At 40.4% G+C, this 15,248-nt stretch overlaps 1 protein-coding gene and 1 non-coding gene across 3 annotated transcripts; both read left to right on the forward strand.

The window, feature by feature from the left end:
* The first annotated feature begins 123 nt into the window (after positions 1-123).
* SARC_10004 lies at positions 124-8,668 on the forward strand. 2 transcript variants are annotated; one of them, XM_014295964.1, is made up of 14 exons: positions 124-769; positions 2,418-2,572; positions 2,890-2,997; positions 3,338-3,582; positions 3,757-3,848; positions 4,040-4,120; positions 4,449-4,558; positions 4,770-4,942; positions 5,298-5,404; positions 5,610-5,800; positions 6,238-6,392; positions 6,615-6,752; positions 7,138-7,353; positions 8,433-8,668. In XM_014295964.1, the coding sequence occupies exons 1-14, from the start codon at positions 375-377 to the stop codon at positions 8,448-8,450; spliced, it is 2,184 nt and encodes a 727-aa protein (XP_014151439.1). In that variant the 5' UTR covers positions 124-374; the 3' UTR covers positions 8,451-8,668. The 2 variants fall into 2 exon arrangements, with proteins under 2 accessions (XP_014151439.1, XP_014151438.1); XM_014295963.1 differs by lacking the exon at positions 8,433-8,668 and having other exon boundaries at positions 7,138-8,212.
* Positions 8,669-14,275: 5,607 nt separating this feature from the next.
* On the forward strand, positions 14,276-14,360 carry SARC_30217. The gene has a single exon. It is a non-coding gene; the product is annotated as a tRNA-Lys (tRNA).
* The last annotated feature ends 888 nt before the right edge of the window (positions 14,361-15,248 follow it).

Genomic DNA, 15,248 nt, shown 5'->3' on the forward strand with positions numbered 1-15,248 from the left:
CCCCCCAAAAAAAAACTAGGGCAATCGGGAAAGAGCGGGTTTTCTGGATGAACCAGCAGAAGATTGCTGCAGGGCACTTATATAAAAACATAGCTATCGTGTCATTCATGTGTATTGTGAATACATAGCTGAGTACATAATATCCTAATCAACCAAAATAGTTCATTGTATGGATGTATGGCGTACATCATATGTGAATAATGTAGTCTATCTATACATAGGATCATATCTTGGGTTGTCTGCTTTACCACATATGTTCCACGCTCAGGCCGCCATGGTTGCAGACGCACACAGAGCTTGTGGTGTGGTCAACGTGCAGACAAGCTTTGCTTGCGTGTCTGAATGACTTGTACGACACACACGAGAGGTACAGTATGGACGCTGTGAATCTTACAACGCCCACCGCTGCTGTCAGCACAGACACCCAGAGCGTCACAACTCACAATCGTGGTCAAGGCAATGATACTGATGCCAACGTACTGCATGGTACCAACAATACGGATGCTGAGCTTACTGCGACGCGATCACGGCACACAATAGCCATACAACCAAATGCAACTACGCCCGCCGATGTAACAACTGATCAAAGTACGACTACCAGAGGTGTTGTATGCACATTGAGTGGTCGTACCCCCGCCACTCGACCTAGAGCCGTGCCTTCGAATACAAGAGGAATTGTAGCAGAACAGGAAGAAGATGAGAGTAAGGTTGTGGACAGTGGAGAGGGATCGCGTAGTGTGGCCAAATCCGACAAGCCCCGTATGGAATGGTAAGTGTGTCGTAGACTGAGCTTACATTGTGATTGTGTGCTTCAGTGTTGGTAGTAAATTTATTATATCTATTGTTAGTCGGACTGAGGCTTGTGACCATTGTTTTGTAAACAGTTCACTATGCGTATTTGGTGGCGTATGACTACACGGAGTTATAGTGTGAGAAAAATATTGGGAAGCTCATACTAGTTTTAACAGACAAGGCTGGTTCGCGATTTGTGGTGAGACGGTCATCTGGCCCCTTTATCATATAATCGTGCGTAAATATCCCGTAACTTGCCTTGCCCAAAGATGTTCTTCGAGTAGGACTCCCATTCTAGATCTTTTGCCCCCGTATAATCATATCCGTAAACGATAAAAGTATATGTGCGGTTTCCTTTAAGTATCACATCGATGCGCAATTGCTGTTATTGACTATATTTCTCGCGTACCTATTTACCTGTTAACCCCCTAGAATTTGCGAGTGTCGATGCATTACTACTAAACATTGTATGTAACACTGTGTAGACATAGGTGAATTTCTTTGGATCATACACTAACAAGACCTACGGATTTAGTACTCGTATGTCTACACTACACGCCAGGTGCCTATATCTTGTATTTAATTTGGTTGATCTGCTTGCTGCATTGCTTGCATACATTTTGGGTTGATCTGCTTGCTGCATTGCGTGCATAAATTTTGGCCAAAACTACTTACTGCCTTGCTTACATATATTTTGCCTGGATCTGCTTGCTGTCATTCTTACATATATTTTGGTTGGATCTCCTTGCTGCCTTGCTTTCATTTTTTTTGTTGGAATTTCATGCTGCCATGATTTCATATATTTTAGTTGTATTGGCTTGCTGCCTTGCTTACATATATTCTGGTTGGATCTGCTTGCTGCCTTGCTTACATGTTTTTGTTTGGATTTTCTTACTGCAGTGCTTTCATATATTTTGGTTGGATCTGCTTGCTGCCTTGCTTACTTATATTTTGGTTGGATCTCCTTGCTGCCTTGCTTGCATATTTTTGTTTGGATTTTCTCGCTACCATGCTTACATATATTTTGGCTAGATCTGCTTGCTGCCATGCTCACATATATATTGGTTGGATCTCCTTGCTGCCTTGCTTACATATTTTTGCTTGGATTTCATGCTGCCATGCTTTCATATATTTTAGTTGTATTTGCTTGCTGCCTTGCTTACATATATTCTGGTTAGATCTGCTTGCTGCCTTGCTTATATATATTTTGGTTAGATCTGCTTGCTGCCTTGCTTATATATATTTTGGTTAGATCTGCTTGCTGCCTTGCTTAAATATTTTGGCTAGATCTGCTTGCTGCCTTGCAAACATATATTTTGGTTGGATCTGTTTGCTGCCTTGCTTGCATATAGTTTGTTTGGATCTGCTTGCTGCCTTGCTAAACATATATTTTGGTTGGATCTGCTTGCTGTCTTGCTTACATCTAGTTTAGTTGGGTCTGCTTGCTACCTGGCTTGTATATCTTTTAATTGGATCTGCTTATTGTCTTGCTTACATATATTTTGTTTTGAACTGCTTACTGTATTGCCTACATATATTTTGTTTTGGTCTGCTTGCTGGCTTGATTAAATAACCTCGGCCTGATTTACACTCGTCACTCATCCGTGCGCACCCTTGATTCGCAGTTCAATTTGTCGAGATACAATCAAAGAACCAGCAGTCACGAAATGCGGCCACTCGTTCTGCACGGCGTGCATACACAAGCATCTGGAGTATGCACGCGGATGCCCAGTGTGCGGCAAAGAACTGTTTGAGACCGATTTATTCCACAACTTCCTCTGTATGTTCAGAATGTCAGTTGAACTCGGTGTTTCAGCTTTTCGCTCAAAGACATCGTCTACGCATCTGCTATTTGAATCGAATAATTGTAGTCGCACAAATCATTAATTTCTATTTGACGATGAGAATGTATCATGAGCGATCGAGAACACTATTTTTTTGCAAAACCATGTCGATTTTCTATATCCCCTTAATAAACTCTCAAATTCTTGGCGATGTATAACAATATTAGCGAGATGTTGCTCTTCGTGTTGCTAACGTTGGTTTTCAGAAATTCGCACGTATTGCTTATGCCTGATGCCTTTGCTTGGTTTATAGTGGACGACCTCATGTCGGGTAAGAATCAGAGTCAAATCAAGGATGGTACTGCGCGAATGAAGGACGTTATCTCTTTACTTCAAACTCGGGAGCATATCGACGATACAGGTATGCGGTGTGGAGTACTATACGGCAAAATTCGGATGATCTTCAATATCGCGTCTACAGTGATAACTATTGTTATAGTGCTCTTTAGCGAGGTTTCGCATCACTGTACTGTATAATTAGTGTTTGCGTGCGGCCCAGGTGCATATCCGCCTGCGAGTAAACTTGTTCACATTTCTTACTCAGCACAACCATCCTTTTCCGTCTAAATCAGTGCATGATCGTGGTTGTGTGGAGAAGTACTGACGACTTCCATAAACGATCTGATTTGACTGATAATGGTGGCTTGTTGGAGCATTAGATCACGCATATAGACAGCTAAATATATCATTGCATAAATCAGACATCGAGGTTCTGCTCAAGGTTCTTCATCAGAAACGTGCAGTCCAGCTTGAGCAGTCTGAGATTTTGGACCTAGATGTCATGTGCGAGTTTTTCAAAGCATCTTTGGATAGCCGAAGAACAGTCCTGCGCAAGTTACAAGACGAAATCTTCATGCTAGAGAGGGATCACGAGGTCGGCTCTTTGTTGCGAGCTGCTGCTCAAGACAGGCGCGAGAGCTCGCGCATAGCCCGCGTGGCTGGGAAGGTGCGTTTCTGTAAGTGCTTAAAAATACTTATGCGCTGCTGGAATTTTCAAACACTGTGCTTGATGCCTAATTGTCTGCTGGAAGCATGTCTTTCGATGACACTGAACCCTTTTCATGTTGTGAGATAAACTGGCATGAATGTATAAACCAAGTCGCGAATATTGGCTTTGCAGCGAACCTTTGATGAAATGTGCGAGATGGGTGGACCAGACGCCACATTTGAAACGTCGAAGGTGCCTCCATCGACAAGTACCGAACAGCTACGGTGAGAATGTATTTGCACAATTTTTCGCATTGAAGATCCTCGATTTGATAGGAGAGTGATAAATTATCTTTTGAACGAATGTGTGCCGGGGCGGGGGTATAGGATTCAAAAGCTTCCGACGAAATTATTTTGAAAAAGCTAATTTAATACTGTATAGTGCCGAACTATCTTCGGTTTCTTTGAATTAACAGATATTACTCTGTCACACGTCAAAGTCGAGTGCCAACTGTTACGGAAGATATACCGAGCACATCCAGTCGACAAATAAGCAGGTAAGATGGTGTGCACTCTGTGTACCTCATTTAAATTGTATCTTCTTCCGAGCATTGGGACAATATTGGAATACTCTGGTGGAAACGTAGTGCCTAAAAGCATTTTTTTGTAAAGGCAAAATCCTGATTTACATACCTGGTTATTTTTGAACCCCGAAGGTAATAAAGCCGACTTTCTGTATGTGTGATGTTCAATCGAGAAGATATATTTACATCTCCGCGCGACAAAATGAAGCGTCACACAAATCTGCGCCTTAATAAATATTTTTATCTAGGCGATGTTGCACCTAGTATCTAATCGGGGTACTTTTGTGCTTCTTTCCCTTAGGATTGAGAAGTTATTTAGTCCCTCTAACCAACGGTTAGAGACGAAGAAAACGGCGGTTCACAATCACCTGACCAACATCACCAAACGGTACTTCGAGATCAGAAGAAACAGTATGTGCGCCCTATCTTTTGAGCCAATGACAATCGTATATTTTTGTAAATGAATCACATCTGTGGGCCTCCCAATGTTCATCCGTCAGCTGGCTTGGTATGAGATTTCTTGACTTCGTACGCACGTACGTGCATGGACCAAGACTGACAGATGGACACATTCAAGCACACGTTCATTTCATGGGCCGGTTTTTCACTCTCTCGAGGGCAGCGTTTGACAATCGGGAGGCCTTAAGTGACTTCCGCAACATCTTGAAGGATTGCACGCGCTATAGTCGTTTGGAGGAAAAGAGCTTCTTCGCGTTCAGTGGTCTCTACAATCACTCCTCGATCGTTTCCAGTATCGAATTTGACAAAGAAGGACAATATTTCGCGACTGCCGGGGTGAGTCAGGCTATTGCAAGTTTGTCGTGACTATGACTAATTGTGCTCCGTCGATAATGATTGAGTCTTGCGGATGTCATTGTATATCCTATGCAAGCGTGGCTTTTAGACATCAGATTTGTTATGTCATGAACTTGTGTTGGAGTGAACACGGCACCAATGCTGTTCTTGAAAGAATGATGGCAGCACTAAGTTCATCCCCGCTATGATAATGTCATACTAGAAAGCGTCCGCGCAAGCGAGCACTCGCTTTGTCCTTCTAGTGACGCATCCCACTATAGATTGAAAGCTATTGTCTTGACGTGTTTGTTTATATATTTATATTCTTCCCACTGTACTTAACGTTTTATTGCAGGTGTCGAAGAGCATCAAGCTTTTTGACTTTGATGCGATGGCGGCCGATCCCAGAGCAGTGGATCGCCACATACCTTCTAGGGAAATGACGTCTACGGCTAAAATCAGGTCTGTATGTCTCTATGCCAGACCAAAGGTACAATTGGCCTCACAAAATCGCCAATCGCACAACAACTTGTGAATTCTGCTTTGTGATTTAGATGCAAATGTATAGCGGAGGGGTAAGTTTTACTAGTTGCGAATGTGCCATGACTCTATCCTCTGGAAATGAACCCCATATATTGGTGTTTTTTTTACTGGTGTACAATATCAGCTGCCTCGCATGGAATCCGTACATCAAGCAGCAGATCGCTAGCTGTGATTACGATGGATTGGTACAGTTGTGGGACACTGTGACAGGTCAGGCTACATGCAAGCTTCAAGAACATGATAAGAGAGCTTGGTCTGTTAATTTTTGCGAGCGAAATCCTCAGCTATTAGCTTCGGGGTCGGATGATTCGAAAGGTATGCATTGAACAACCTCTTGAGTACGCTGTCTGATATAGTTGAACTTCTCTGCAGGCTTTACTTTCGTTATCTATACGTTCTCATTACTTACATTTCTATTGTGCCAATTTTATGATGTGATTCATTTTTACAAAAGATACTACCATCCTCATTTCTGGCAGTGTTTATTTATATTTAAAGCGCTGCCCGCACTTGCGATAATAGGGAGTCTACATAACCTTGCAAGCGAGTTAAAGTGTAATATTGCACCAGCTTCTCGCCAATTCAGTTGTTTGGTTCGTGAATCGCAATTGTATTGATACAGTGCCAGCTGCTCGCCTTCGCAGTTTGCTAGCAACACCAGCATGCTCTTGAGCTATTTTGATTCAGCGATGACACGCCTCGTGTATATCGTACGTAGCTTATACTCGAATACTATACGCACTGAACCGCAGTGAAAATATGGAGTACAAACCGTGCCCAATCAGTGAAGACTATACAAAGTTCAGCAAATGTCTGTTGTGTACGCTTCAGTCCTACCGAACCACATTACCTGGCTTTTGGTGGCGCCGATCATCATATACATTACTATGACCTAAGAGCACCTCAGGTGAGTGTGGGAAAACAGTAAATGTTTGCTTTTGTATCTCGAATATTTTTGTGCACAGAAGTAAGCGCTTGGGTTGGTCTGTCAATGTGGAGCTCCCAATATTCAATTTACTACGAAAATGCACTACACAAACTTATCCCATTGTGATCTCCCTCCATGCTGTCGAATCATTTGTTGTAGGCATCTTTGAACAATTTCTGTTTCCTTTTTTTTTTCCCGTAGCGCCCCCTTGCTCTCCTCAAGGGTCACAAGAAGGCCGTGTCTTACGTGCGTTTTCTGAGCAACAACGAGATTGCATCGGCCTCCACCGACTCTACTCTTAAACTGTGGAAGCTAGATCAGACTGATCCCATAGTGGAGGTATGCACGATAGTGCAAAGGGTTCATATTGTCCTAATCGTACAGACAGGACTAGCCAATAAGCGGTCCTTAGTTTCAAAATTACGTATGTATAAACCTGGTTTCAATGTGTAACTGTATCACGTGTGGTCTCAAGGTACACAGTAGCAAATGATGTACTCTTTTCGCCAAATTTCCTGGCCCGTCCTTGTAGATAATTGTAAGCTAGTAATATTTTACTCCGACCGAAATATGTACAATATTAGATCATTGCCCGTCATGAAGCATTGAAATCAAGACGTATTACACGCAAGAAGTATTACACACAAGTCACTAGCTAACAGCCGGGCTAATTCCCTATGTCCTTTTATATTCGAATATCTCTGGCCGAAAAAAAATAATACAGACTTTCACTGGCCACAGCAATACCAGAAACTTTGTGGGATTGACATCGAATGGTGACTATATTGCATGCGGAAGTGAAAACAATGCAGTATACGCCTACTACAAGGGTCTGTCTTCGCCTGTAGCTCAGTATCGCTTCGCCACATTTGATCCGATAACGGGCGAAGAAGTTCCCCGGGACGATGTAGCCCACTTCGTTAGCTCTGTGTGCTGGAAGGTATGATCTAATCTCGTGTACAGTGTCGATAACTTCAACTAGATTCATCATGGGATTTGTTGTATACACAATTGAATCTCGCAACGTTGTATGAGAGGAAAGAATACTATATTTGTACGTACGGTGCACGGTGAAGGGTTCGATACATAGATTAGGTGGCATTTGGAATCATACACTATCACACGAGAGGAAAGAATTATAAATTACATGTACGATGTGTAGTAGAGATTTGATGTATATCCACTTTGTTTGAGTGCTTAAATCACTGAATAATTTGGCTCATCATCCCGTACACTCAAATAATTAATCGCTGCCAATGATTTGATTTTCTAGCCCAATTCCAACTACATTCTGGCAGCCAATAGTCAAGGGCTGGTTAAAGTGCTCGAAGCCGTGTGAGACAGAGATGGAATAAGCTTCTATATTTACTAATCTGTAAAGTCATTCGCCAGAATATGTGTTGCAGAGTGCGAATGATAGGGGTCTTGAGAGTGATTGTAGTTAAATGTAAACCAGGATTTTAAATGTAATCTTTTGCCGATTGCTCTGCCATCGAATGCTCATTCCAAATGTTCAATAAATGTTTCAAGTGTAATTGCGAAAACATATGTGTTTTATGTCAGCTCTTCAAGACACAGTTGTTGCATTTTTGAGCTTGCCTGATACTTAAACACTGTATAAGCTGCTTCAATTATGTAATAAATTAGTTCGTGAAGGCATTTCACAATCGATCACAAAAGCAAAAATAAAAACTGTCCTTTATTTGCAGCACACTCTCGTCGGGAAGTATCGAGAAATTTCTTGGAATTCAAGCGGGGAAAAACTTGCTCGTTTTTCAAATTCATACTATAGTACATTGTATAAAATTGCGTCATGAGCACCCCCCATTCTTGTCAACTCGTAACAGATTTGAGCTTTGTAAAGGGGCGCGGGCATGCAAGTAAGATTGTGTATATACACCGGGATATGCTTAATAGGTTCGCAAGGTGAATCGAGTCTGTGGAATTGTAGAGTCGTAAAAATTGAAATACTCATTCAAATATATTCTTTCATGAATTGGGCACCTTTTCACCTGTCAGCGGCAGGTTACTATTTAGTATTAGCGCCCTACTACAGACCAAAGTTGATTTTTCACGAAAGGTCGTAATGTTATTTATATCAAGAAGCTATCAGGATCAGGTGCTATTTTTGCCCAAAGGGAATATCATTTTTCAGGCTTGTTCCGGCTGGAAATACGTTTGTGTCTATGCCAGGCTTTATCAAATGAAGGTATGGATGGAAATATACGTATTTTGTCCACCATGTCAGGCTTTCTCAGATGAAGTTCTGGTGATGATGACAATAAACAAACCAATAAGTCTTGATGCCTTAAATTCTCGACTCAGAGATGTAATGCAACTTAAATCACGTATACTCAGATCTAGAATAGGCATATTGTGAATCGAAGCCTTAACTCCTCTACAACCATGTAAGATTGAGATTCGGGTTCTTGGTTCTACAATCATGTAAAATTGAAATTTGGGTTCTTAGTTGAGCTTCATCGCTGCTGTGTTTTGCAAACTAGGCAGACTATTTTGAAAGGAATCGTGAAGTAGGAAGGTCCACCGAAATAACGGTTTACAAAATTTTGTCAGTCGCAAAGGAAAGAGAACCCCCCTAGAATTAAACGAGACCTTGGACCATTTTAGCGCCGTGATTACAGTTAAAACTTTTTTTACCATCAAAATCAGAGGGGCTACTATGCAATCATGGACCTCAAAAAGAAACATAAAAATGGCTTAATTTCATGGCGCAGTATAGGCATACACTGGTATAGAACCCAATGATATCTCCATAAAATCAGAGTGCTGCACTTACTACAGAGACAGTGGCAAACGACAACCCGTGCAATCAATTTAACTATTTGGACTCTTAGACATACAAACTAGACATAGTCATGTGCAAGTGGATACATCACGATCTGAGTGGATCGCATACAGCGCTCGCTTTTAGCGCAGATAGGTAAAGCCCGAGCACCGGAACAGTCAGTTGATTGACTCGATACGCTACATTTCGCTGGACACTAAATTTTACTTGAAAATGAAATCAAAAAAATGCAATGAATATTTGCGCTTTGAAACACTTTAAAATATCTCTGGGAAAAAGTTATGTCGCGATATTGATATCAGCTTGTTCACGTATCAAGCAGTAACAAGGTCACTTTAAACCATCCAAAAACTAAACATTTGTATCAGATTCGGCGCCTATCTTCCGAGGGCTCACCATCGTGTTTAATGTACTCATCATGTGTAAACGACTTATAAAAACTTCTCAGCACACAATCTCAGTTGCCACATCTCAGATGTATCAAATGTAGAGATATGTATTCGTATGCGATCCAATACATTCTAGATCAGACACTAGAGCGCTCTGATTGCTTGCAGCTGGCATACTATCGGATAATATATGAGCATAAACTGGGTGACATCTGTCATTGCATTCCATACGAGCGTATTGTTAAAACAGCAAATAGTAATTACACGTATCAAATTGAACCCAACTGAGCGACTATATTGGGTGTGTTTTAAGTTTTGATAAGCAAATTACATGTAGCTCAAGGGAAAGAAACATACAATCTGGACAGTATATTTGGAAAGTTGAGCTCGTTTATTGAATCAACCTTTGCTAATGTTCAGCCCACTACACAAAACATCCTGTTTGCAGAGATATATAATATCAAATAATGTGGTTGTTCGTCGAATGCATACTGAGACGGACCTGTCAAGCCTTACGAATAAAGAGAATCGGGAACATTTGAATCAATAAGACAAGTGCATGGATATTGACAAGTCTCTGTGAACGCACATATCATTTTAAATATATTGGAGTTGAATTCGTTAAACCAATTTCGCAGGCTGGCTAAAATATCTGCCCATTTAAGTTTTTTTTCTAGGATCGAACGTCTCGGAAATATTTACATGTTTGACAGTAGAATCCATCAAGAAATGCGGCTCCTAAATTGATTGCATATGTAGCTGCATCAGTATGTTGTGTAGTGTGCACCGTTATATTGAGCCTGTCTCTATATTGGCATGATGGAGAAAATCAAGCAGTACAAAACGCTTTACAACTGGAAGTACAAAGTTTTGGACCTGACAAGTTTCATACAAAAGTATACATTTTCCTTCTGTATGAGAGCACTATGAACACATTCCCCGATATTATCAGCGTTGGTGTAAACGAGCACTTACTAGGACAGTACTTCTCCTTTCAGTGTGTGTCAGACTCGCCAAGCACTCGCCAAAGCTTCGAATTAAATTATATAGTGAGGCTATGATGAACCCATTAAGGAATGTAGATGTGAGCAAATGGATTGTGTGTATTGCGATATTGTCTGTACAGTAGAACCCGTTCCCATGTATAATATTTATGCGGAAATATCGGACATGTATTTTTCGCGCAAATTTCGAGTGTCTTTTAACCCATTAAGGACTATATATATGTGGGCAAACGGGTTGTGTGTATTGCGACATTGTTTTTACAGTAGAAACCGTTCCCAAGTATAATATTTTTGTGGAGATATCGGACAATTACATCAATTTTATGCATATCGGCAAGCAGGTGCGGTTATAGTGAGACAGAACAAGAGGGAGTGGACATTTTTAGAAAAGTATATTCTCACCAGCCAAGCCTTTAATGTACGTGTTAAATACCATGTTTGGGAAGTTTTGGAAATATTTTGTACTTAATGTTTAAAAATATATTGTACTTCGATGCTTTCATCGTGCTCTCCTAACGCTAAGCAACTATCAAAGTCAGCATGTGTACGTTGTAAATTTGTCGCATTAATAAAATATCCGATTATTAGGATAGTAATTATCTCACGATTAAGTTGGCACATCCTGTGCCTGTGGTCATCCTTGTATAGTGCGCTAATATATCACGACTAAGCATTTCATATTTCGCCAGGCAGTGTTGAGAGCTTATCGGAGATTACACCACGGAAACTCTCAGCCTTTACTTGTCCCAGAGTACAATTATTAAGCATGTACATATATTGTTTTTGAGAAAATACCCAATGCGCATAAGGAACCCTAAAAAGTCACTAAATGTACATTTGACTGATACTCGAATTCCGTACGTTTTACATAAAGCTGATTATATTACATATCTGGTAGTATATTCTTAATGAAGCAAAATATACCCCCCTCTCAATTTGCTTGCAAGAATCCAAGATTACCAAAGGTCTCTTCATGGTTTTTTTAGGACCGAACAAGATATATTATTTCACTAATTGTACAGATATAAAAATGGAATTGCCGTTGTATGCTTTTATTCATTTTCTACCTAGGGTTCGAGTAAAATTTCCGGAATGTATATTTAGTGACTTTTCACTTTTTCAATGTACATTTGGTGGCTTGTTCGTTATTTCTTGTTTGTACAACAAATCTTTAAGCAGTAATCAAGTACCGATATCTAATAAAGTGTTAGTAACTGAATTATTTGTTTATCGTTTAGCTCACACAACTCAGCTGATAAATGTTTTGTAGACAGGATTAACTGTATAGTGGAATTGCTGCTTTTAACGCTCGAATATTGCGGAGGAGCCTTCAGTCGTGACAATCGACAGGATCATGCGTAATTTGATGTCGCTCATATTTGTAAGTAGGTAAGCAATTGCTCTGTTACGCGTCAGATTTTTTCCATTGTGAATATCGATGATTTCTCCAGAACTTTGTGCGCGTCTGATTAAGTATCCCGTGCAGTCTGGAATATTTACACATTTTCCCACCATATCCCTACTCCACCATCGTATGTGGAGCAACGATTTAATGGATTTTGAATGAACATGTCACAGATTTTATTATCGGTCAATATGGGATTATGGAAAACAAACAAAATGTATCAGATGCCACTGATAACTATCAACCTGCTGTCCATTCATATATTTTGAGTTACAAACATGCGGTCTTGTAATTAGGTTTTTGAAGGTGTGATAGCACGTAATGGAATTACAAGCCCGTATTTGGGTGATACCAGAACTTAAGTTTGAAAATGTTATTGGACAAATGTTACAGTTGAACAAACCCATATTACACTACTCTTTTTAGGAGTTATGAGCATCTCCATGTTGGCAGCCCTTACTATATGGAAACTCCGTGGTATAAGCGATATGAAAGATTATCAGTATGACATTGTTGAGGATGCGCTCGTGAATTGTTTATCCCTGGCACGAGTGTGTCAGTGATACAAAATTCAGAGTCATCATGGCTTCTATCTGAAGCAGCCGAGCCTAGACCAAAAATAGCAGTAGAATCACCATATAATCCGGTAAAATATTAACATTGTGCATTCCTTTCCAGCAGCGATATGTGTTCCAGTAACTTATTGATGTACATTGTATCTCACAATGTGGCAAACATGATTAGTTGGTTGTAGTAGTAAAATAACGCAACGTGAGCGTGCGGGAGTATTTTCTAGGTATTCAAAGATTTTACAAATAAACTTTCACAGGACTCGTAAGTTTTTATGTTTATCAACCTGAACTTATTGTATGCTTTTAATGCGTACATGGACCCATGATACGAAACCTTTTCGAGAAGGTTTTATACAACTTAAAATATGTCGATTCTCCACTCACTGGCCTCGATATTTCAAACGCTGACCGTGTTCGGGATGACTAAGTTGTTCCACAATAACATCATCGTTGATCAGCACCAAACACACTAGCAAACTTCACAGACACGTTATTTGCATAAATAAATAACATTACACGACCACTTCTGCGGACTCGACAAAGTTAATGGTACAGTTTGAAAACTCTACACTATCGATTGTAGTGTGGACTCGATCTTTGAATGGCAAAATTTCAAGCCTCATTGTGGGAGGTATTTGAAAACTGTGTATAGGATTGTTGGTCGCGTATATCGATGTAAGGGTGTTTCCGTACCTTTAAGATGCGTCATTTCTTTATGTTAGCATCCATATGCAGTGTAATTTGAGCATGTCACATCAAGCGAAAGTGTTGAGCACGTCCATAGTCGAACAAGGAAGCACAAAGCGATGAGTAAACAGGCCATATATAATAATACTAATCAAAATCCGCGATAATATATATGACTTACACCTGATGCAAACTGTGAGTAATTGCTTCGGGCGGCCGATTCGAAGGTCTGCATCTCCTCACGATCGCTTGCTATACTAGCTGAGCAACTATTATAGTAAGAACACATACTATTCACACGTTCACAGTCCATCGCCGGCTATTATGTCGTGCTGCTGTAGTAAAATTGGGTGCGAACACTGATATACGGCCTGCTACAATGGCTTCAACAAATCAATACATGCTCAGCACATATCCCGCAACATTTTCGCTACTTTGTGCTATTTGTATGGTTCGCAGTTCCGAATAACGTTCAGCCCTGAAGCGCTTACTTTTCTGGAACCCGTACTTAGAGAGTACGAATCAGAATTTAGAGATAATTTTTATCAATACACACGGCAGGGTGACTTCAATAGCGATCATTTATCCTGATGCATATTCAGCAGGTCATTAAACTTGAAGGAAGCCATCATTCGATAGAGCATTAAAACTTGTAGAATGTCACCAAACCGTCTAGAGGTAAAGAATATTTAGTGACAAGGCAGGATAACTTCCAAAGCAACTGTTATTATGGCAATTCGACAGACCAGTACACTTATAGGAGATAGTCGAAAAGATAAAATTTCACTGCCATAACTATCAAGAAAAGTGTCGGTGCAACAACTCACCCGGTGCCGTGATCTCAAACCACTAAGTGGTAGACTTACACATGTCAGCGTTATACACGAGGACATCTAGTCATGTAGTTGTATTTTGCACCAAAACGAACCTCTGGTCAAAATAAATATCTATGCGCTACTATAAAGCAGAATCTATTAAAACATAATTCATCTATAATCATCCCGGCTAGCTCAGTTGGTAGAGCGTTTGACTTTTAAACCTAAAGTTCATCGAAAGGTCGGGGGTTCGAGCCCCCCGCTGGGAAAAAATTATGCAACTTTTTATAAACTTTGTCGATATGCAATACTTTAGAATTAATATGCGATCTCCTTTGTTGCTCCATTTCTAGGGTGACTTCGGGGAACTGGCAATCATTAAAGCAATGTATCAAGCCGTCCGACGCTGTAAAGATACTGACCGCTTGTGAGTATGTGAGCACTTTCAATATATATTTTACTGTAGAGTACCAATTCCCAACAATCCCATTATTTCCGTTTCTACATTCTATAGTTCAATATATGTATGACTATTTAAGTGTGATCATATCTCGTCCTTGTACGACGGTTGCCTACTAGTGAATTTGATCTATTTGGTTAGTCAATGTTCGAGTCGTCGGTCTTCGTCAGCCTATACTCTCACTCACAATGAGAGTAGGACATCTTGTGTGATAGCTTACCTACATTTTAAGCGGCATAATACCCATTCTATCTCATTGAATGAAGATTGAAATACTACAATAAGCGACTCTGTCACGATGGTGTGAATATTTACTTCGCTGATGAGTTAATATACACGGCTTTGTTCTATATTTCCTGAATATATGACGTGAAAAAAATCGAAGTGACAGAAAAATTCACAACCCCACGAATTCAAGCAACAGGCAATGCCCGTGCTAACAGATATGTTACCTCAGCTAGTATTACTGGGGAATGTTATCCAGTAATACTTACGTAATCTCGTCCTCTCTAATGAAACATATATTAACACTACCACAGTGTAGATATTGATGACGACAACTGGGAGGCTCTGATGAGGCGTCATGTAGCTCTGTGATACCACAGCAGGCTCCAGAGTATGTTATATAAGTATACGCATGTACACAAGGTTTAGATACCTAAGGAAGCAAGGTAGACGTTTTAGGCCTAGAGTATAT

The sequence above is a fragment of the Sphaeroforma arctica genome (assembly GCF_001186125.1).
Source record: "Sphaeroforma arctica JP610 unplaced genomic scaffold supercont1.1107, whole genome shotgun sequence".
Classification (NCBI taxonomy): Eukaryota; class Ichthyosporea; order Ichthyophonida; genus Sphaeroforma; species Sphaeroforma arctica.